The 14843-nt window shown below is 60.7% G+C and overlaps 1 protein-coding gene across 5 annotated transcripts; it reads right to left on the bottom strand.

Annotated features, from left to right (window-relative positions):
- Positions 1-9725: 9725 nt before the first annotated feature.
- On the bottom strand, positions 9726-14597 carry HRAS (HRas proto-oncogene, GTPase). Of its 5 annotated transcripts, none has more exons than XM_063630905.1 (7): positions 14381-14398; positions 11687-11850; positions 11249-11427; positions 10936-11095; positions 10758-10840; positions 10112-10236; positions 9726-10002 (listed from the first exon to the last, which is right to left on the bottom strand). In XM_063630905.1, the coding sequence occupies exons 2-6, from the start codon at positions 11795-11797 to the stop codon at positions 10173-10175; spliced, it is 597 nt and encodes a 198-aa protein (XP_063486975.1). In that variant the 5' UTR covers positions 11798-11850; positions 14381-14398; the 3' UTR covers positions 9726-10002; positions 10112-10172. The 5 variants fall into 5 exon arrangements, with proteins under 5 accessions (XP_063486975.1, XP_063486973.1, XP_063486974.1 ...); XM_063630903.1 differs by lacking the exon at positions 14381-14398 and adding an exon at positions 12909-13064; XM_063630904.1 differs by lacking the exon at positions 14381-14398 and adding an exon at positions 12736-12752.
- Positions 14598-14843: the final 246 nt, after the last annotated feature.

Below are 14843 nucleotides of genomic sequence, written 5' to 3'. Positions count from 1 at the left end.
TTGCGTTACTGCAGTGTCTAGAACTGAACCGTGGTATCTCAGGTCCGCCTGTGCTAACTTCCAGCACTACCGAGTTTGACGCAGCTAGATGGTGTTCTCCCCGGCTGGTTGCTGCTTCTCACCCACAGAGGCAGCGGAGCCCTTGGAACTGGGCAGATCACAGGGCTGCCTCGTCGCCACTGCCTGGCTTAACCTGAAATTGGGCCATTTGACAGAAAGACTTGAAAGGGCCACCAGTAAATTCTTTTTTCTTTTCATGGATTTTCCTCTTCTTACTTTCCTCTTCCTGAAGTTGGGGTCATGTCCCAAGAAGACCCGCAAGGCCTGGCCTGTGGGTGCACATGTGGGAAGGGTCAGGTCTGTCGGCTGAGGAGGGCACTGGTAGGGGACTTTAAGCAGTGCTGCTCTGGAGACACGAATGGTGGGATGGGAGGCTCTCCCGTATCTGCCGAGAGCACAGCACTCCATGACGCCTGGGAGCTTGTCATAGATGCTGCAGATGAGCCCTTCCTCAGACGGAATATTTGCTAATGCCTCTGCCAGCCTGGGCTTGTCTTCTCAGGGCCTTTCAAAATGCACACACCCTTCATTCTCGTGAAGTCCAGTGGATCAGGTTTTCCTTTATGCGTCATGCTTTTAGTGTTTATCTAAGAATCATTTCTCTAACCCAAGTCACACTGACATCCTCCTTTTCATTCTTACACACATTTTACCGTTGTAGGCCTTACATTTTGGCTTATAGTAAGTTCTGAGGCCGGGCACAGTGGCTCACACCTGTAATCCTGGCACTTTGGGAGGCCGAGGCAGATGGATCACCTGAGGTCAGGAGTTTGACACAAGCTTGGCCAACATGGTGAAACCCCGTCTCTGCTAAAAATACAAAAAGTAGCCAGGTGTGGTGGCAGGCACCTGTAATCCCAGCTACTCAGGAGGCTGAGGCAGGAGAATCGCTTGAACCTGGGAGACGGAGGTTGCAGTGAGTCAAGATTGTGCCACTGCCCTCCAACCTGGGTGAGAGAGTGGGACTCCATCTCAAAAAAATTAATAGTAAATTTTGAATAGATTTATGTATGTACTGTCATGTAGAGATTGAAGCTTCCGTTCATATGTGTAGCCCCGTCATTCTAGTACCATTTGTTGCTAAGATTCCCCTTTCTCCACTGAATTTGCTTACACTTATTTCAAAATCAGTTGAGCATGTATGTGAGGGTCTACTCTGGATCCTCTATTCTGTTCCACTGATCTATTTGTCTATCCTGTTGCCAATGCCACACTGTCTGGATTTCTGAACCTTTATAACACATCTTGGGCCAGGTGCAAAGGTTCACGCCTGTAATCCTAGCACTTTGGGAGGCCGAGGTGGGTGGATCACTTGAGGCCAGGAGTTCAAGACCAGCCTGGCCAACATGGCGAAACCCATCTCTACCAAAAATACAAAAACTATCCGGGCATGGTGGTACACGCCTGTAATCCCAGCTACTCAGAAGGCTGAGGTACAAGAATCACTTGAGCCCCAGAGGTGGAGGCTGCCGTGAGCCAAGATCGCACCACTGCACTCCAGCCTGAGTGACAGAGCGAGACTCCATCTCAAAAAAAAAAAAAAAAAAAAAAAAACCCACATTTTGAAGCTAGGCATAGAACGCCCTCTCACTTGACCATTCTTTTCCAGAGCTGTTTTGATGATTGTAGGCCCACTGCATTGCCACACACTGAAACACAGGCCCATGAGTACACATATATGTACAATACAAATAGAAGTGCACACCATGTCGCAGTGAAATTTATCCCAGGAATGCAAGGCTGGTTCAACATGAAATATGAGCCAATGGAATTCACCATATAAGCAGATTAAAAGACAAAAACATGACCAGACATGGTGGCTCACGTCTGTGATCCCAGCACTTCGGGAGGCTGACGCAGGAGGATTCTGAGCAACATAGTGAGACCTGGTCTCTAAAAAAATAAGACAAAAATACATCATCATTTCAGTAGACTTAGAAAAGGCATTTGACAGAATCCAGCAGGCTTATAAGGCTTTTTAATTTTTTTTTTTTTTTGAGATGGAGTCTCACTGTGTCGCCCGGGCTGGAGTGCAGTGGCCCATCTCAGCTCACTGCAAGCTCCACCTCCCAGGTTCACGCCATTCTCCTGCCTCAGCCTCCCGAGTAGCTGGGACTACAGGCACCTGCCACCATGCCCGGCTAATTTTTTGTATTTCTGGTAGAGACGGGGTTTCACCATGTTAGCCAGGATGGTCTCGATCTCCTGACCTCGTGATCCACCCACCTCGGCCTCCCAAAGTGCTTGGGATTACAGGCGTCAGCTACCGCGCCCGGTCAGCTTTTTAAATGTTTTTGTATTGTTAGTAGAGATGGGGTTTCACTTGGCCAGGCTGGTCTCCAATTCCTGACCTCGTGATCCGCCCGCCTCGGCCTCCCAAAGTGCTGGGATTACAGGCGTGAGTCACCGCGCCCGGCCGCCTGTTCACTTTATTACTTGGGGACTGTATTCCATTGCCATAACCCTGGGGAGGAGGCACGCACGAGCCGACACCAGCAGGTGGGGCAGGAAACGCGGCCAGCGCGGAACCGGACGCCCAGGAGCCGACCCGGGGCTGTCCGCGGCGGGGCCGCCGGACAGGACTCGCGGCGCCCCCTCCTGGACGCGGCCAGCGGCGCGCGAGGAAGAAGGCGCTCCGAACGCGCGAGCGAGGCCGGGACTCGGGCGTCCTCTGTCGGCCGCTCTCGCCGGCCGCTCTGGGAGACGGGGGGGCGGGGCGGAGGGGGTCCCGGTCACGTGACCTGGAAACCCCGCCCCCAAGCCTAAGGGACCTTGCGGCCCGAAGTCGCCGCGCGCTTAGGAGGGCGCGGGAGGCGCCGCAAGGGGGCGGCTTCTCCGAAAGCCGCGCGGGCCGCTCCCGGGTGTGCGCCGTGCAAACCGGTCTTTCCGCCAAAAACCTGCTGTCTGGCTTTTCTCAGGTAAGAACGACCCAAAAGCTAGACGACGTTTTCAGAACATGCAAGTACAAATAAGAAGAGGGAAAATCACCTGCAGTTCACCCCTCAGCCGCGCGCACTCCTTAGATCTCGGTGTTTCTTCATAAAGGAACATGGGCTGATACACATATGAGCTTTATTATTATTATTATTTTTTTTTTGAGAGGGAATCTCGCTCTGTCGCCCAGGCTGGAGTGCAATGGTGCGTTCTCGGCTCACTGCAACCTCCGCCTCCCGGGTTCCAGCGATTCTCCTGCCTCAGCCTCCCGAGTAGCTGGGATTACGCGCGCTACCACGCCCGGCTAATTTTTGTGTCTTTTTAGTAGAGACGGGGTTTCATCATGTTGGCCAGGCTGGTCTCGAACTCCTGGCTTCAAATGATCCGCCCACCTCGGCTTCCCAAAGTCCTGGCATTGCAGGCATGAGCCACCGCGCCCGGCCTAGTATTGAATATTTCAAACATACAAACAGGTTTTTTAAAAATAATGAACCCCATTATGTAAAGAAGTGTCGGCCGGGAGCGATGGTTCACACCTGTAATCCCAGCACTTTGGGAGACCAAGGCGGGCGGGTCACTTGAAGTCAGGAGTTTGGGACCTGCCTGGCCAACACGGTGAAACCCTATCTCTACTAAAAATATAAAAATAAGCCAGGTGTGGTGGTGCGTGCCTGTAGTCTCAGCTAGTCAGGAAGCTGAGACACGAGAATTGCTTGAACCCGTGAGGCAGAGGTTGCAGTGAGCTGAGATCGCGCCACTGCACTCCAGCCTGGGTGACAGAGGTGACAGAGCAAGACCCTGTCTCAAAGAAAAAAAAAAGAAAAAAATCGCAAAAACATAACCAAATTAAAAAACCAGTTTCCAAAATGAACAAAGGGCTGGGTGAAGTGGCTCATGCCTGTACTCCCAACACTTAGAGAGCCTGAGGCAGAAGGATCACTTGAGGCCAGGAGTTTGAGACCAGCCTGGCCAACAACGGTGAGATCTGGTCTGTACAAAAAATAAAAAAAAATTTAGCCAGGCATGCTGGTGCACGCCTATATTCCCAGCTATAGACTGAAGCAGAAGGATCACTTAAGCCAGGGAGGTTGAGGCTGCAGTGAGCTGCCATCACAGCACCACACTCCAGCCTGGGGGACAGAGGCAGACCCTGTCTCCAACAAATAAATAAATAGGCCAGGCGCAGTGGCTCACACCTACAATTCCGGCATGATCCTTCCCGTTGGGAGGCCAAGGCAGGCAGATCACCTGAGGTCAGGAGTTCAAGACCAGTATGGGCAACCTGGTGAAACTGTGTCTCTACTAAAAGTATAAAAAATGAGTCGGGCATGGTGGCAGGTGCAGGCAGTCCCAGCTACTCGGGAGGCTGAGGCAGGAGAATCACTTGAAACTGTGAGGCAGAGGCTACAGTGAGCCAAGATCGCACCACTGCACTCCAGCCTGGGCGACAGTGAGACTCCATCTCAAAAATAATAAAAAACAAAACCACAAATAAGATGAAGACTTGAACAAAAACTTCAGCAAAGGGGACCTGCAGCAGGCACAGCAGCGCTGAGGAGACGCCCAGGCTGTGGCCACCAGCCGACTGCAAACTGAAACCATAACGAGATCCCGCAACACGCCCAAGATGAAAATCACGGGCAGCAGGACTCCAGTGCATCCCGGCTGAGAAGGCAAGGGGCCTGGCACGCTAGAGAGTCAGGTGCAGAGTCAGGCACGCACCACAGGACCCAGCGACCCCACCCCGGTGTCTCCCCTAACAAACTGAAAGTCTATGTCCTCGGGGGGCACGGTACGCAAATGCCTATGGAGGAGGCTCCAGTCGTAACAGGCAAGACCCGGCAGCAAACTAAATATTCTTTAGCAGGTGAACAACCTGTGCTACATCCCTACAAAGAAATACCACTCAGTGGCTAGGCGCGGTGGCTCACACCTGTAATCCCAGCACTTTGGGAGGCCCAGGCAGGCGGATCACCTGAGGCCAGGAGTTGGAGACCAGCCTGGCCAACATGGCGAAACCCTGTCTCTACTAAAAATACAAAAATTAGCTAGGCATGGTGGTGGGCACCAGTAGTCCCAGCTACTGGGGAGGCTGAGACAGAAGAATCGCTTGAACCTGGGAGGCGGAGGTTGCAGTGAGCCAAGATCACGCCACTGCACTCCAGCCTGGGCGACAGAGCGAGACACCGTCTTAAAAAAAAAAAAAAAAAAAAAAAAAAATTGTTCAGCAAAAATACACAGGCACACATGCAAATCTTCTAATGTTAGAAATTTTGGGACTGGCCAGGCGCGGTGGCTCATGCCTGTAATCCCAGCACTTTGGGAGGCTGAGGCGGGCAGATCACGAGGTCAGGAGATCGAGACCATCTTGGCTAACACGGTGAAACCCCGTCTCTACAAAAATACAAAAAAATTAGCCGGGCATGGTGGCGGGCACCTGTAATCCCAGCTACTCAGGAGGCTGAGGCAGGAGAATCGCTCGAACCCGGGAGGTGGAGGTTGCGGTGAGCTGAGATCGCGCCACTGCACACCAGCCTGGGCAACAGCAAGACTCCGTCTCAAAAAAAAAAAAAATTGCAATGTGCCGTGTGGCATTGCTAACCACGGGCACCATGCGCAGTGAACTCTGGGACTCACGCATCTTCCCAGACTGAAATCTGTTACGAGTTGAACAGCAACTCCCAGCTCCCTCCCCAGCCCCTGCCCACGGCCACCCTACTTTCTGCTTCTGAGTTTCACTGCCTCACAGCAGACGAGTCATGCCGAATTTCTCACTTGGCAAAACGATAGGATAAGGTTGTTTTTTTTTTTGAGACAGAGTCTTGCTCTGTCCCCCAGGCTGGAGTGCAGTGGTGCAATCTCGGCTCACTGCAAGCTCTACCTCCCGGGTTCATGCCATTCTCCTGCCTTAGCCTCCCGAGTAGCTGGGATTACAGGCACCCGCCACCACGCCCGGCTAATTTTTGTTTTTTTTTTTTTTTTTTTTTTTTTTGAGACGGAGTTTCGCTCTTGTTGCCCAGGCTGGAGTGCAATGGTGCAATCTCGGCTCACTGCAACCTCCACCCACTGGATTCAATCGATTCTCCTGCCTCAGCCTCCCAAGTAGCTGGGATTACAGTCATGCACCACCATGCCTGGCTAATTTTGTATTTAGTAGAGACAGGGTTTCTCCATGTCAGTCAGGCTAGTCCCGAACTCCTAACCTCATGATCCGCCCGCCTCGGCCTCCCGAGTAGCTGGGATTACAGGCGTGAGCCACCACGCCCGCCCGGCCAATTTTTGTATTTTTAATAGAGATGAGGTTTCACCATGTTGGCCAGGCTGGTCTTGAACTCCTGACCTAAGGTGATCCACCCGCCTCGGCCTCCCAAAATGCTGGGATTGCAGGCATGAGCCACCATGACCGGCCTGAAACTCTACATCTTTATCCAGGCCTCCCTGGATGGATGTTGGGAGAGTTTACGCGTGGCCTTGTGGGATCGCTGTGGCAGACTCTCAGCTCAGAGGGCTCCATCGCTTCATCGCGAGGAGGCAGCTGGTGGCGAGTCCTGAGCAGGGATGTGATCCCAGGGGCAGGCGGCGCCCGGGACAGAAGCTGACGTCACACAGGTGAGTCCCCCACCTCCCCCCAGGCTTCCTCCACCCGCTCGGCAGCCCAGCAGGGCCTGTCAATCAGTGGGACCCCATCAGCTGGCTGCTAGGGGACCTCAGGCAGGGGGCTTGTGCTCAGGGCCTCGGGGCTTCCAGCAAGGGGGACATTCACGGCACCCAGGAGGGCTCCTCAAGAAGGTGAGACACGGGCACTGAATCCAGCCCTTTACAGAAGACCCGAGTCCACCGAGGAAGGGGGCCAGCCCCCTCCCCGCGTCTGCATCCCCAGGACCACCCCACGTGGAGAGGGCTGAGTGTGCTGCCCCCACGGATGCTCTGACGGTCACCTCAGGCCACGGGGGTGACAGTGACAAGGACCTGTGTGCACGTGAGTGGGGCAGCCAGACCCAGCTGGAGAAGAAACACACACGCACACGTTCACCCACATACACGTGCACACACATGCTGCCAGTTCAGGGGGTGGAGGACGCTGACTCCAGGCCCAGCGGACCTGGGCAGGGCCCTATTGTGATATGTGCAGCCACCCCATGACGTCACTGGTGCCAAGTGCCCGCCGTGTGTAGAGCAGTTGGAGACACAAAGGGTGTCCGAGAGGGGCTCTGCGTCCGAAGGTGAGAGGTGGGTCTCAACACAGCTGCCCTCCCCCATGGTATGGTAACAGTCACTACCAGGTGGCCCGCACTGGCCTCCACGTGGCTGCCAAGGGTCATCCCTGAGCACTCAGCGGGTGCCTGTTCCACGCGGACTGTGCAAATGACTGTCTCGTTCACCTCACGGTGACCCCGTGGGGTGGATACGAACTCACACGTTTGACAGGGGAGACGTCCGAGGTCAGAGGGGAGGAGACAGACACGACCTTGGCCGTGCTCTCCAGCCCTGCCCTGTGCTGGACCCAACCTAACCTCTGCAGCCTCCCTGCCCTGGACACAAATCTGGCTGAGACCCCAGACCCTGATGGGGCAGCACTGGATGGGCCCCTGTGGGTGTGGGCAGAGGGTGTTCCCCAGTTCAGGACCAGGATGGGCCCCTGTGGGTGTGGGCAGAGGGTGCTCCTCAGTTCAGGTTTCTGCCAGGAGATAGGCTCCTGCAGGAGGGGGTCTCAGCAGCTCAGACTTCAGACGCAGTCACTGCTGCTCACTGTGGGACGGCCAGACACGGAGCCCTGTGTTCTCCGGCAGTTGTGGACAATGAAGGATCCCTGGCGGGACGCCTGGTGGGCAGCAGGAGTCCCTCCTGTGGGTCAGGGTGCGGGGATGGGCTCTCCCTGCACGGCCCTCCCACGGTCCTGTCGTCTGGGATTGGCAGTTTGCAGGGGTGTCCTCAGCATCAGATCGGGGGGCCACACAGGGACCCAGATCTATGGGGCCCAGCCCCGTGAAGATTAGACGGGCTCAGGGGAGAAGCTGACCACATCTGCTTTCCTTTCAGCCAAACCGGGGAGTGTCCCAGCACCCAGGCCTCCACGGCTAACCCCAGGCATCAAGACCCTCCTCAAGGGGAGGAGCTGGCTCTCCCCTGCCCATCAGCGCAGCTCCAGAATCCCAAGGGGTCAGCTCCGACATGGGGGCCTGGTCCTGCCACACACTGGCCTGGCTGGGCTGTCCCTGAGGCCAAGGCCTAGCGGCATGAGGGGTCTTCCGTGGAGCCCAGGGCAGCGGGCTGCTCTCTGGAGTCCCCAGATCAGGACAGACCCCAGGTTGTCCAGTGGTTCCCGTGCGGGAACTCCTGTTGAAGCCACCCAGGGACCTGGATGCTTCCCACACTTCAGCATGGAGCGGGGGTGCTGAGCCCTGACCCCTCCACATCTGTCCTGGACACCCCAGGACCACAGCACGGGCCCAGCCCTGCAACCCCAGCGGGGCCCTGACACCAGGCCCTGCCCAGCCCCATAATGACCAAGAGGCAGGTCCAGAAACACCTCCTGCATGGGGTCACCTGCATCTGATGCCCTCGGCAGGCAGTGACCAGCACAGTGTGGAAGAAGCCAGCGTGGTAGCCCCAGAGGGCTGCTAGCCCCGGGAAGTCTGTATCGATGGGGAAGCTGGTCACTTGGAGGCTGCTGGAGAGAAGGGTGAGTGTGGCATTCCCTGGAGAGAAGGGTGAGTGTAGCATCCCCTGGACAGAAAGGTGAGTGTCCCTGCAGCCCTGGCCAGCCAGCAGCATGCCCTGCCGGCTCTCCCCCAACCTCTGGGACAGGGAACCCTGACAGGGCACAAGTCCCCGTCCCAGAGGGGCCTGGCCTAGCCTCGACCCGAGCTCTGGGAGGGGAGGGGCACCAGGGGCGCCGTGGGCCCCCAGCAGCAACCAGGATGACCACACAGGGGACTGAGCCGTCTGTGGCTGTGGCCAGACCTAGAGCTAGGCCCAAGGCAGGGCAAGCCCCTTGGAGCAGAGTGGGTGGCAGAGCCTGCGCATACCCAGCAAGGCTGAGCCAGTGACACTACCAGGCTCCAAGAGCAACCAGCCAGGAGGCAGGCGCAGGGCGAGGGGAGGGTGAGGGCAGGGGCAGGTGGGCCAGCTGCCAACCTCGTCCACTCCAGGAGGCAGGGATGGCCAGGCTCCCACGCCCTAGTGGCCACCACCTGACCACCAATGAGGCAGAGGCCTGAGGCCAGTCGGTGCTGGAGCCCTACTTCCAAGGTCCACAGACTGCTTCAGGCCAGAGAGCCGAAGAAAACTGGGCATGTGAAGGCCCAGGAGGCGGGGTCCCTACGTCTGCCATTCTTGGCAGGTGCATTTCATGGTGGGAAAGAGTCAGGAAAGGCGATGCCTCTCACCACCAAGAAGGCTCCCAGGTAGAGACCAGAGCCACCGGCACAGATCCCCAACCCCTAAAACACCTCCGTCTGGAGGAACAGGACGCCCTCCTAGTTGGTAGAAGCACAGTAAGCTCTCTGTCCTTATGATCTGCCTGCTTGTCCAGAACTCTCTGCCAGAAGCCGTGGACACTGGGGCAGGTGGGAGGAGAGAGCCCCACAGCCCAGACCCCTGACCCGCCTCTCCCAACCTCCCCCTCCCAAAGGCTATGGAGAGCCCAGGGCTGGACAGGCCCGAGGTTCCGACATACCTCATGCCAGGCCACACGCGCGCTGTGTCCCACCGTCAGCCAAAAACCAAGGTCAAGACCATCCAATAATTTACTGTGATCCCATCTGCGCCCGACAAGGGCCCACAGAGGCCTGGGAGGGGAGCTAAGGGCTGGGGTTCCGGTGGCATTTGGGATGTTCAAGACAGTCTGTGCACAGCCTCCCTGGGAGGGTCTGCGGTCACCTCGGCCCACGGTCCCGAGGTGACTGGGCTCCAGCAGCCCTTCCTTCCTTGTTTCCGTCTTTCCTTCCTCCTCCTTCCGTCTGCACCTCCTCCTTGCATCCGGCACCTCCACGTCCTGAGCTTGTGCTGGGCGGGGCACAAAGGAGGCTGCTGACCGCAGGCCCAGAGACCAGCAGGGGCGGGGAGCCCGGGGTCATCCGGTGGGCGTGGTGGCCGCCCTGGGAGCCCCCCTCACCTGCGTCAGGAGAGCACACACTTGCAGCTCATGCAGCCAGGGCCACTCTCATCAGGAGGGTTCAGCTTCCGCAGCTTGTGCTGCCGGATCTCACGCACCAACGTGTAGAAGGCATCCTCCACTCCCTGGGAAAGGAGGGATGGGATCAGGAGGGACCAGCCTGTGGCCCCCTGCCTGGGTGAGGGGCTCCCTGCTGTGGGATCAAGCCTTGCCTGGCCCCAGGCTCCGGACTCCACCAGCCACTTCCCCAGGCCCACCACACACACGGGGAGCTGGGCTCTGGCCATCTCGAAGCGCCCAGGGCCACCCGCATCATGCTACAGCAGCCCCTCAAAGGTCAGGGTGGCCCAGGACCCTCCTGAACTCCACGTCTGGCCAGGGTTTGACCACCCTGCACCCAGCTCTCGTCTGAGCTACGGCCAGTATCCCCGGCAGCCCCACTAAGACTCAGAACCAACAGGTGCCCGTGGGACACTCTGGGGACAAGAGGGGCCGGGCCCCAGGGTCACCGCTCCGGCCTGGCTCAGGGCAGCTCTCCCCAAGGACCTCCGCCTTCCCTGGAGCTGTGTCGGCCCAGGACTGCAGGGCGTGAGCCCAGACCCTGGCCCTTGCCTCCCTCACTGCCCTGCCGTCCCGGGAGACTTACAGCGCGAGGGGCCGCTGGGTCACATGGGTCCCGGGGGGGTCCCAGAGGGTCCCGGAGCTGGAGCCAGAGCCAGAGCGGCTGCCCTGTGTCAAGGGAGAGGGGTCAGTGAGTGCTGCTCCCTGGCTAGGGTGGGGCGGGGCGAGTCCCTGGCTAGCTGTGGGGTGGAGAGCTGCCTCACCTGCCGGGTCTTGGCCGAGGTCTCGATGTAGGGGATGCCGTAGCTTCGGGCGAGGTCCTGAGCCTGCCGAGACTCCACAGTGCGTGCAGCCAGATCACACTTGTTTCCCACCAGCACCATGGGCACGTCGTCCGAGTCCTTCACCCGTTTGATCTGCTCCCTGAGAGGTGAAAAGTGAGAGCTGGCTACGGGGGCTGCAGGCACAGCTGCATCCAGCACACGCACAGAGAGGACAGGAGGCCCCTGTCTGGACACAGCCGGCCTGGCCCCACCTGTGCCGCGTGGGCTCCCGGGCCAGCCTCACAGGGGTCACCTGTACTGGTGGATGTCCTCGAAAGACTTGGTGTTGTTGATGGCAAACACACACAGGAAGCCCTCCCCGGTGCGCATGTACTGGTCCCGCATGGCGCTGTACTCCTCCTGGCCGGCCGTGTCCAGGATGTCCAACAGGCATGTCTCCCCATCAATGACCACCTGCTTCCGGTAGGAGTCCTGCAGGAGGACAGGGCTCAGGGACCCCCTCAGGACCCTCCGTGGGGGGAGTTCACACTGCCAGCCTCTCCCTGGTACCTCTCATGCCCCTCTCATGCCCCTTCCTCTCCTGGGGTGCTGAGACGAGGGACTCCCCTCCTCCAGAGGAAGCAGGAGACAGGCCTACAGCACCACACAGCGGGCCAGGGGCTGCAGCCAGCCCTATCCTGGCTGTGTCCTGGGCTCGCCCGCAGCAGCTGCTGGCACCTGCCAGGCTCACCTCTATAGTGGGGTCGTATTCGTCCACAAAGTGGTTCTGGATTAGCTGGATGGTCAGCGCACTCTTGCCCACACCGCCGGCGCCTACCACCACGAGCTTATATTCCGTCATCGCTCCTCAGAGGCCTGCGGCCCCGGGTCTTCCTACAGCGTCTCCTGCCCCACCTGCCAAGGAGGGCCCTGCTCAGCCAGGCCCAGGCCCCACAGGGCAGCTGCTGGCAGGGCCATCTGAAGGGTAAACCCACAGCGGGCCCTGGGACCCAACGCCAGGCAGCAAGGACTGCAGCGTGCCTACCTGTGCAGCTGCAACCCAGCGTGGGGGAGGGCTGTCGCCTCGCTCCCACTTGCTCTTAATGACCCAGTGAGGGGAAAAGGGAGCCAGCCCTCAAAGGCAGGGCTGACAGCTGAGCGCTCTCAACCACGCACCCAAATTAGAAGCTGCTGGGTCGGCAGAAAGGCTAAAGGGAGGCGCCCGAGGGCTGAGGTTACCGTCCTCCAGAACAGGTCTGGCCACGGCGGAGCGCGCCACGGCGTGCCTGGGCAGGCTAGTGCCAGCCTGCGGGCCCTGCGGCGCTGGTGCCTCCGACAAGTATTTGCTGAGCGCCTACTGCATGCTAGGCGCCGCTGAGGGGAGGGCAGACCCGGGCAGCGCCCCGCGCCCCCGGCGGGGAACCGAGGGCATCTTTCAGCCACGGAAAGCTGGAGAAGACAGAGGGGCTCCTGGGAAGCAGGGGCTGAGCGACAGGAAAGGGCCGAGAAGCGGCGCGGGAGACCCGGAGAGGGAAAAGGCCCTGGGGCTGAGGCTCCCGGCCTGGTCCGCGACCTGTGATGCTGAATCGGGGGTGCCCGGGAGTGCGGTGGCCGCGGCCGCCTCCGCCCAGACGCGCCCGGGTGTGAGGGCGCCGGGACCGAGGCTCCCGGGTACGCCGGCGTGGGGACCGTGCCCAGCGCGAGGCCACGGGCGGGGCCCGGATTCCCGCAGGCCCCAGGGAGGAAGGGGCCCCAGCCCGCCCCCGCCCCCGCCCGCCGCAGCCCCCGACGCCCGCTCACCTGTGCCCGCGGGCCCCGCCCGGCCCGGCCCCACCCACCCGCCGCCGCCGCCGCCGCCGCCGCCGCTGCTGCTCACGCCCGCCGGCCCCGCGCCCCCGGCCCGCGCCGCGCGTATTGCTGCCGCCTGGGGGCGGGGAGGGCGCGCGGCCCGGCCGATCCCCGCCCGCACTCACCGTTCACAGGCGCGACTGCCCCCGGGGCCGGGGCCGAGGCCGGGGCGGGGCGGGGGCGGGGGCGCGCGGTTCGCCCCGCGCATGGGCTCCGTCCGCGGCGGGTGCGGCTCGGGCTGCGGGCGCAGGGCGCGGGCGGCGGAGACTCGGCCGGGCCTGCGCACGCCCCGCCCCGCGCCCGTCCGTCAGCCCGCCGCGGCCTACGATTGGCTGCGCTCCACCGGGCCCCACCCCCCGCCCCGGTTGGCTGAGCGGCCCGTCTGTCAGGAGCCGCGGTCGGGCGGGGCTTCCGGGAGCAACGCGGGAGGCGGAGGCAGGAGGGCCGCGGCCTCGCAGGGTTGGGCTCGGCTGGAGAGCAGAGCCGAGCTCTGGGTTGCTCGAGGAGGGCGAGTGAGTCGCTGTCTGGGGGCCCGGGGCGGCATCTACGAGCGGGGCCCCGGACCCTCCCGGAACAGGCCGGCGAGAGAACCCGACTCAGCGGCGCCGGTGCACCAGAGGCCCTCCCTGCGCCGGCAGCGCGGCGCCGCCCACCGCGGAGGTCCGGGGGCTACGGGCTGGGGGCAGGCTGGGATCCGCCGGGACCAAGGCGGGATGCTCGGAGCTGGAGGCCCCCGGGTGGCCGCGGGTCCTGTTGCCCAGCTCCCCTTCCGCGCAGGTGGAGTGGCCCCGCACCCGGACGGTGCGCACCCCGCCTCCCCCGCGCACCCCACCTACCACCACGCACCCCAGCTCCCCTACTCCCACCGCAACCCACCCCGAGGACGCCTTGCAGCCCCGGTGGGGTTCCGGGCGGCGGGCGCAGCTGTGTGCCCTGGGGCCAGGCGTGAGAACGCCCCCTCCACCACTCTCCTCTTACTCGGGCCTGCGTGGCAGGCGACCCTGCCCGCCCAATCCCCCCAAACTTGAGGTTCCAACTCTGCAGAAACTCAGCGTGGTCCAGTTAAACCGTACCCACAAGTTGCCACAGGGGAGCGAAGTGCCCAGGGCTCACCCCAAGCACAAAGACGCACATCCTAGCTCTTTCGAACCCAAAAAGACGTGTTTTAAACATTTTTTAAAATTGCAAAAGAATCAGAAATACATCCTCATTCACAAATAAAAACGGCCGGGCGCGGTGGCTCACGCCTATAATCCTAGCACTTTGGGAGGCCGAGGCGGGTGCATTACTTGAGGTCAGGAGTTCAAGACCAGCCCGGCCAACATGATGAAACCCCGTCTCTACTAAAAATGCAAAAAATTAGCCGGCAGCAGTGGCGCGCACCTGTAGTCCCAGCTACTCGGGAGACTGAGGTAGGAGAATCCCTGGAACTCGGGAGGCGGATGTTGCGGTGAAACGAAATCGCGCCACTGCACTGGGCAACAGAGCGCGACTTCGTCTCAAAAAAAAAAAAAAAGGCGTTTTACAGTCAGGCAAACCTTGCCTCTGCCCAGCGCCCGCCCCCCCGTCTCGCCCTCCTGCGCCGGTCGCTGCTGACCCGGGGCTCCACCGACGTGCGGTCCCGAGGCTCCCGCCTGCCGTCCGTCCACCGCGCGGTCGCAGTCAGAGCTCGGCTCCGGGCGGACGCACATGAACGCGGGTGAGAGGCGGCGACTGAACGGCGGGCGGCAGCGTGTCCCGCGGGCCGGGCACTCGGGCGCGCTCCGGCGTCCGTTCTGTGTTTCCCGGTCCTCGGGGGCACTTCCCCCAGTGCTTCCTTTTGCCGTCGGCCTCATTTCCAAGCGAAGGTCAGGACGGCAGGCCTCGGCGCCAGGGGCGACCCTTCCACCTGGGAAAGGTGGGCGCGAGCCTCCAGCAGAGACCGCCTTTACCCGCCCCGCGTGGGAAGCGCCGGAATCGCAAGGAAACGCGACACGTGTACCGCGACGGCCCGGGCACGGAGCCGCAGGAAGCTGGCACCTGACGCGCCTGCGCCCACCCGAGTTGGTGGCGCGTCACCT

This window comes from Symphalangus syndactylus, chromosome 21 (genome assembly GCF_028878055.3).
Source record: "Symphalangus syndactylus isolate Jambi chromosome 21, NHGRI_mSymSyn1-v2.1_pri, whole genome shotgun sequence".
NCBI lineage: Eukaryota > Metazoa > Chordata > Mammalia > Primates > Hylobatidae > Symphalangus > Symphalangus syndactylus.
The sequence above is the reverse complement of the archived record's forward strand: the minus strand, read 5'-3'. Positions and strand labels throughout refer to the sequence as shown.

Bases quoted from the DNA above. Each gene is read 5' to 3' on its own strand.
- HRAS (XM_063630905.1), bottom strand. From the start codon at position 11,797: ATGACGGAATATAAGCTCGTGGTGGTAGGCGCCGGCGGTGTGGGCAAG. The intron at 11,428-11,686 runs GTGAGCCTGGCA...GTCCTCCTGCAG, and splicing joins AATACGACCCCACTATAGAG to GACTCCTACCGGAAGCAGGT. The intron at 10,237-10,757 runs GTAAGTCTCCCG...CTCCTTTCCCAG, and splicing joins ACCCAGCGGCCCCTCGCGCT to GGAGTGGAGGATGCCTTCTA.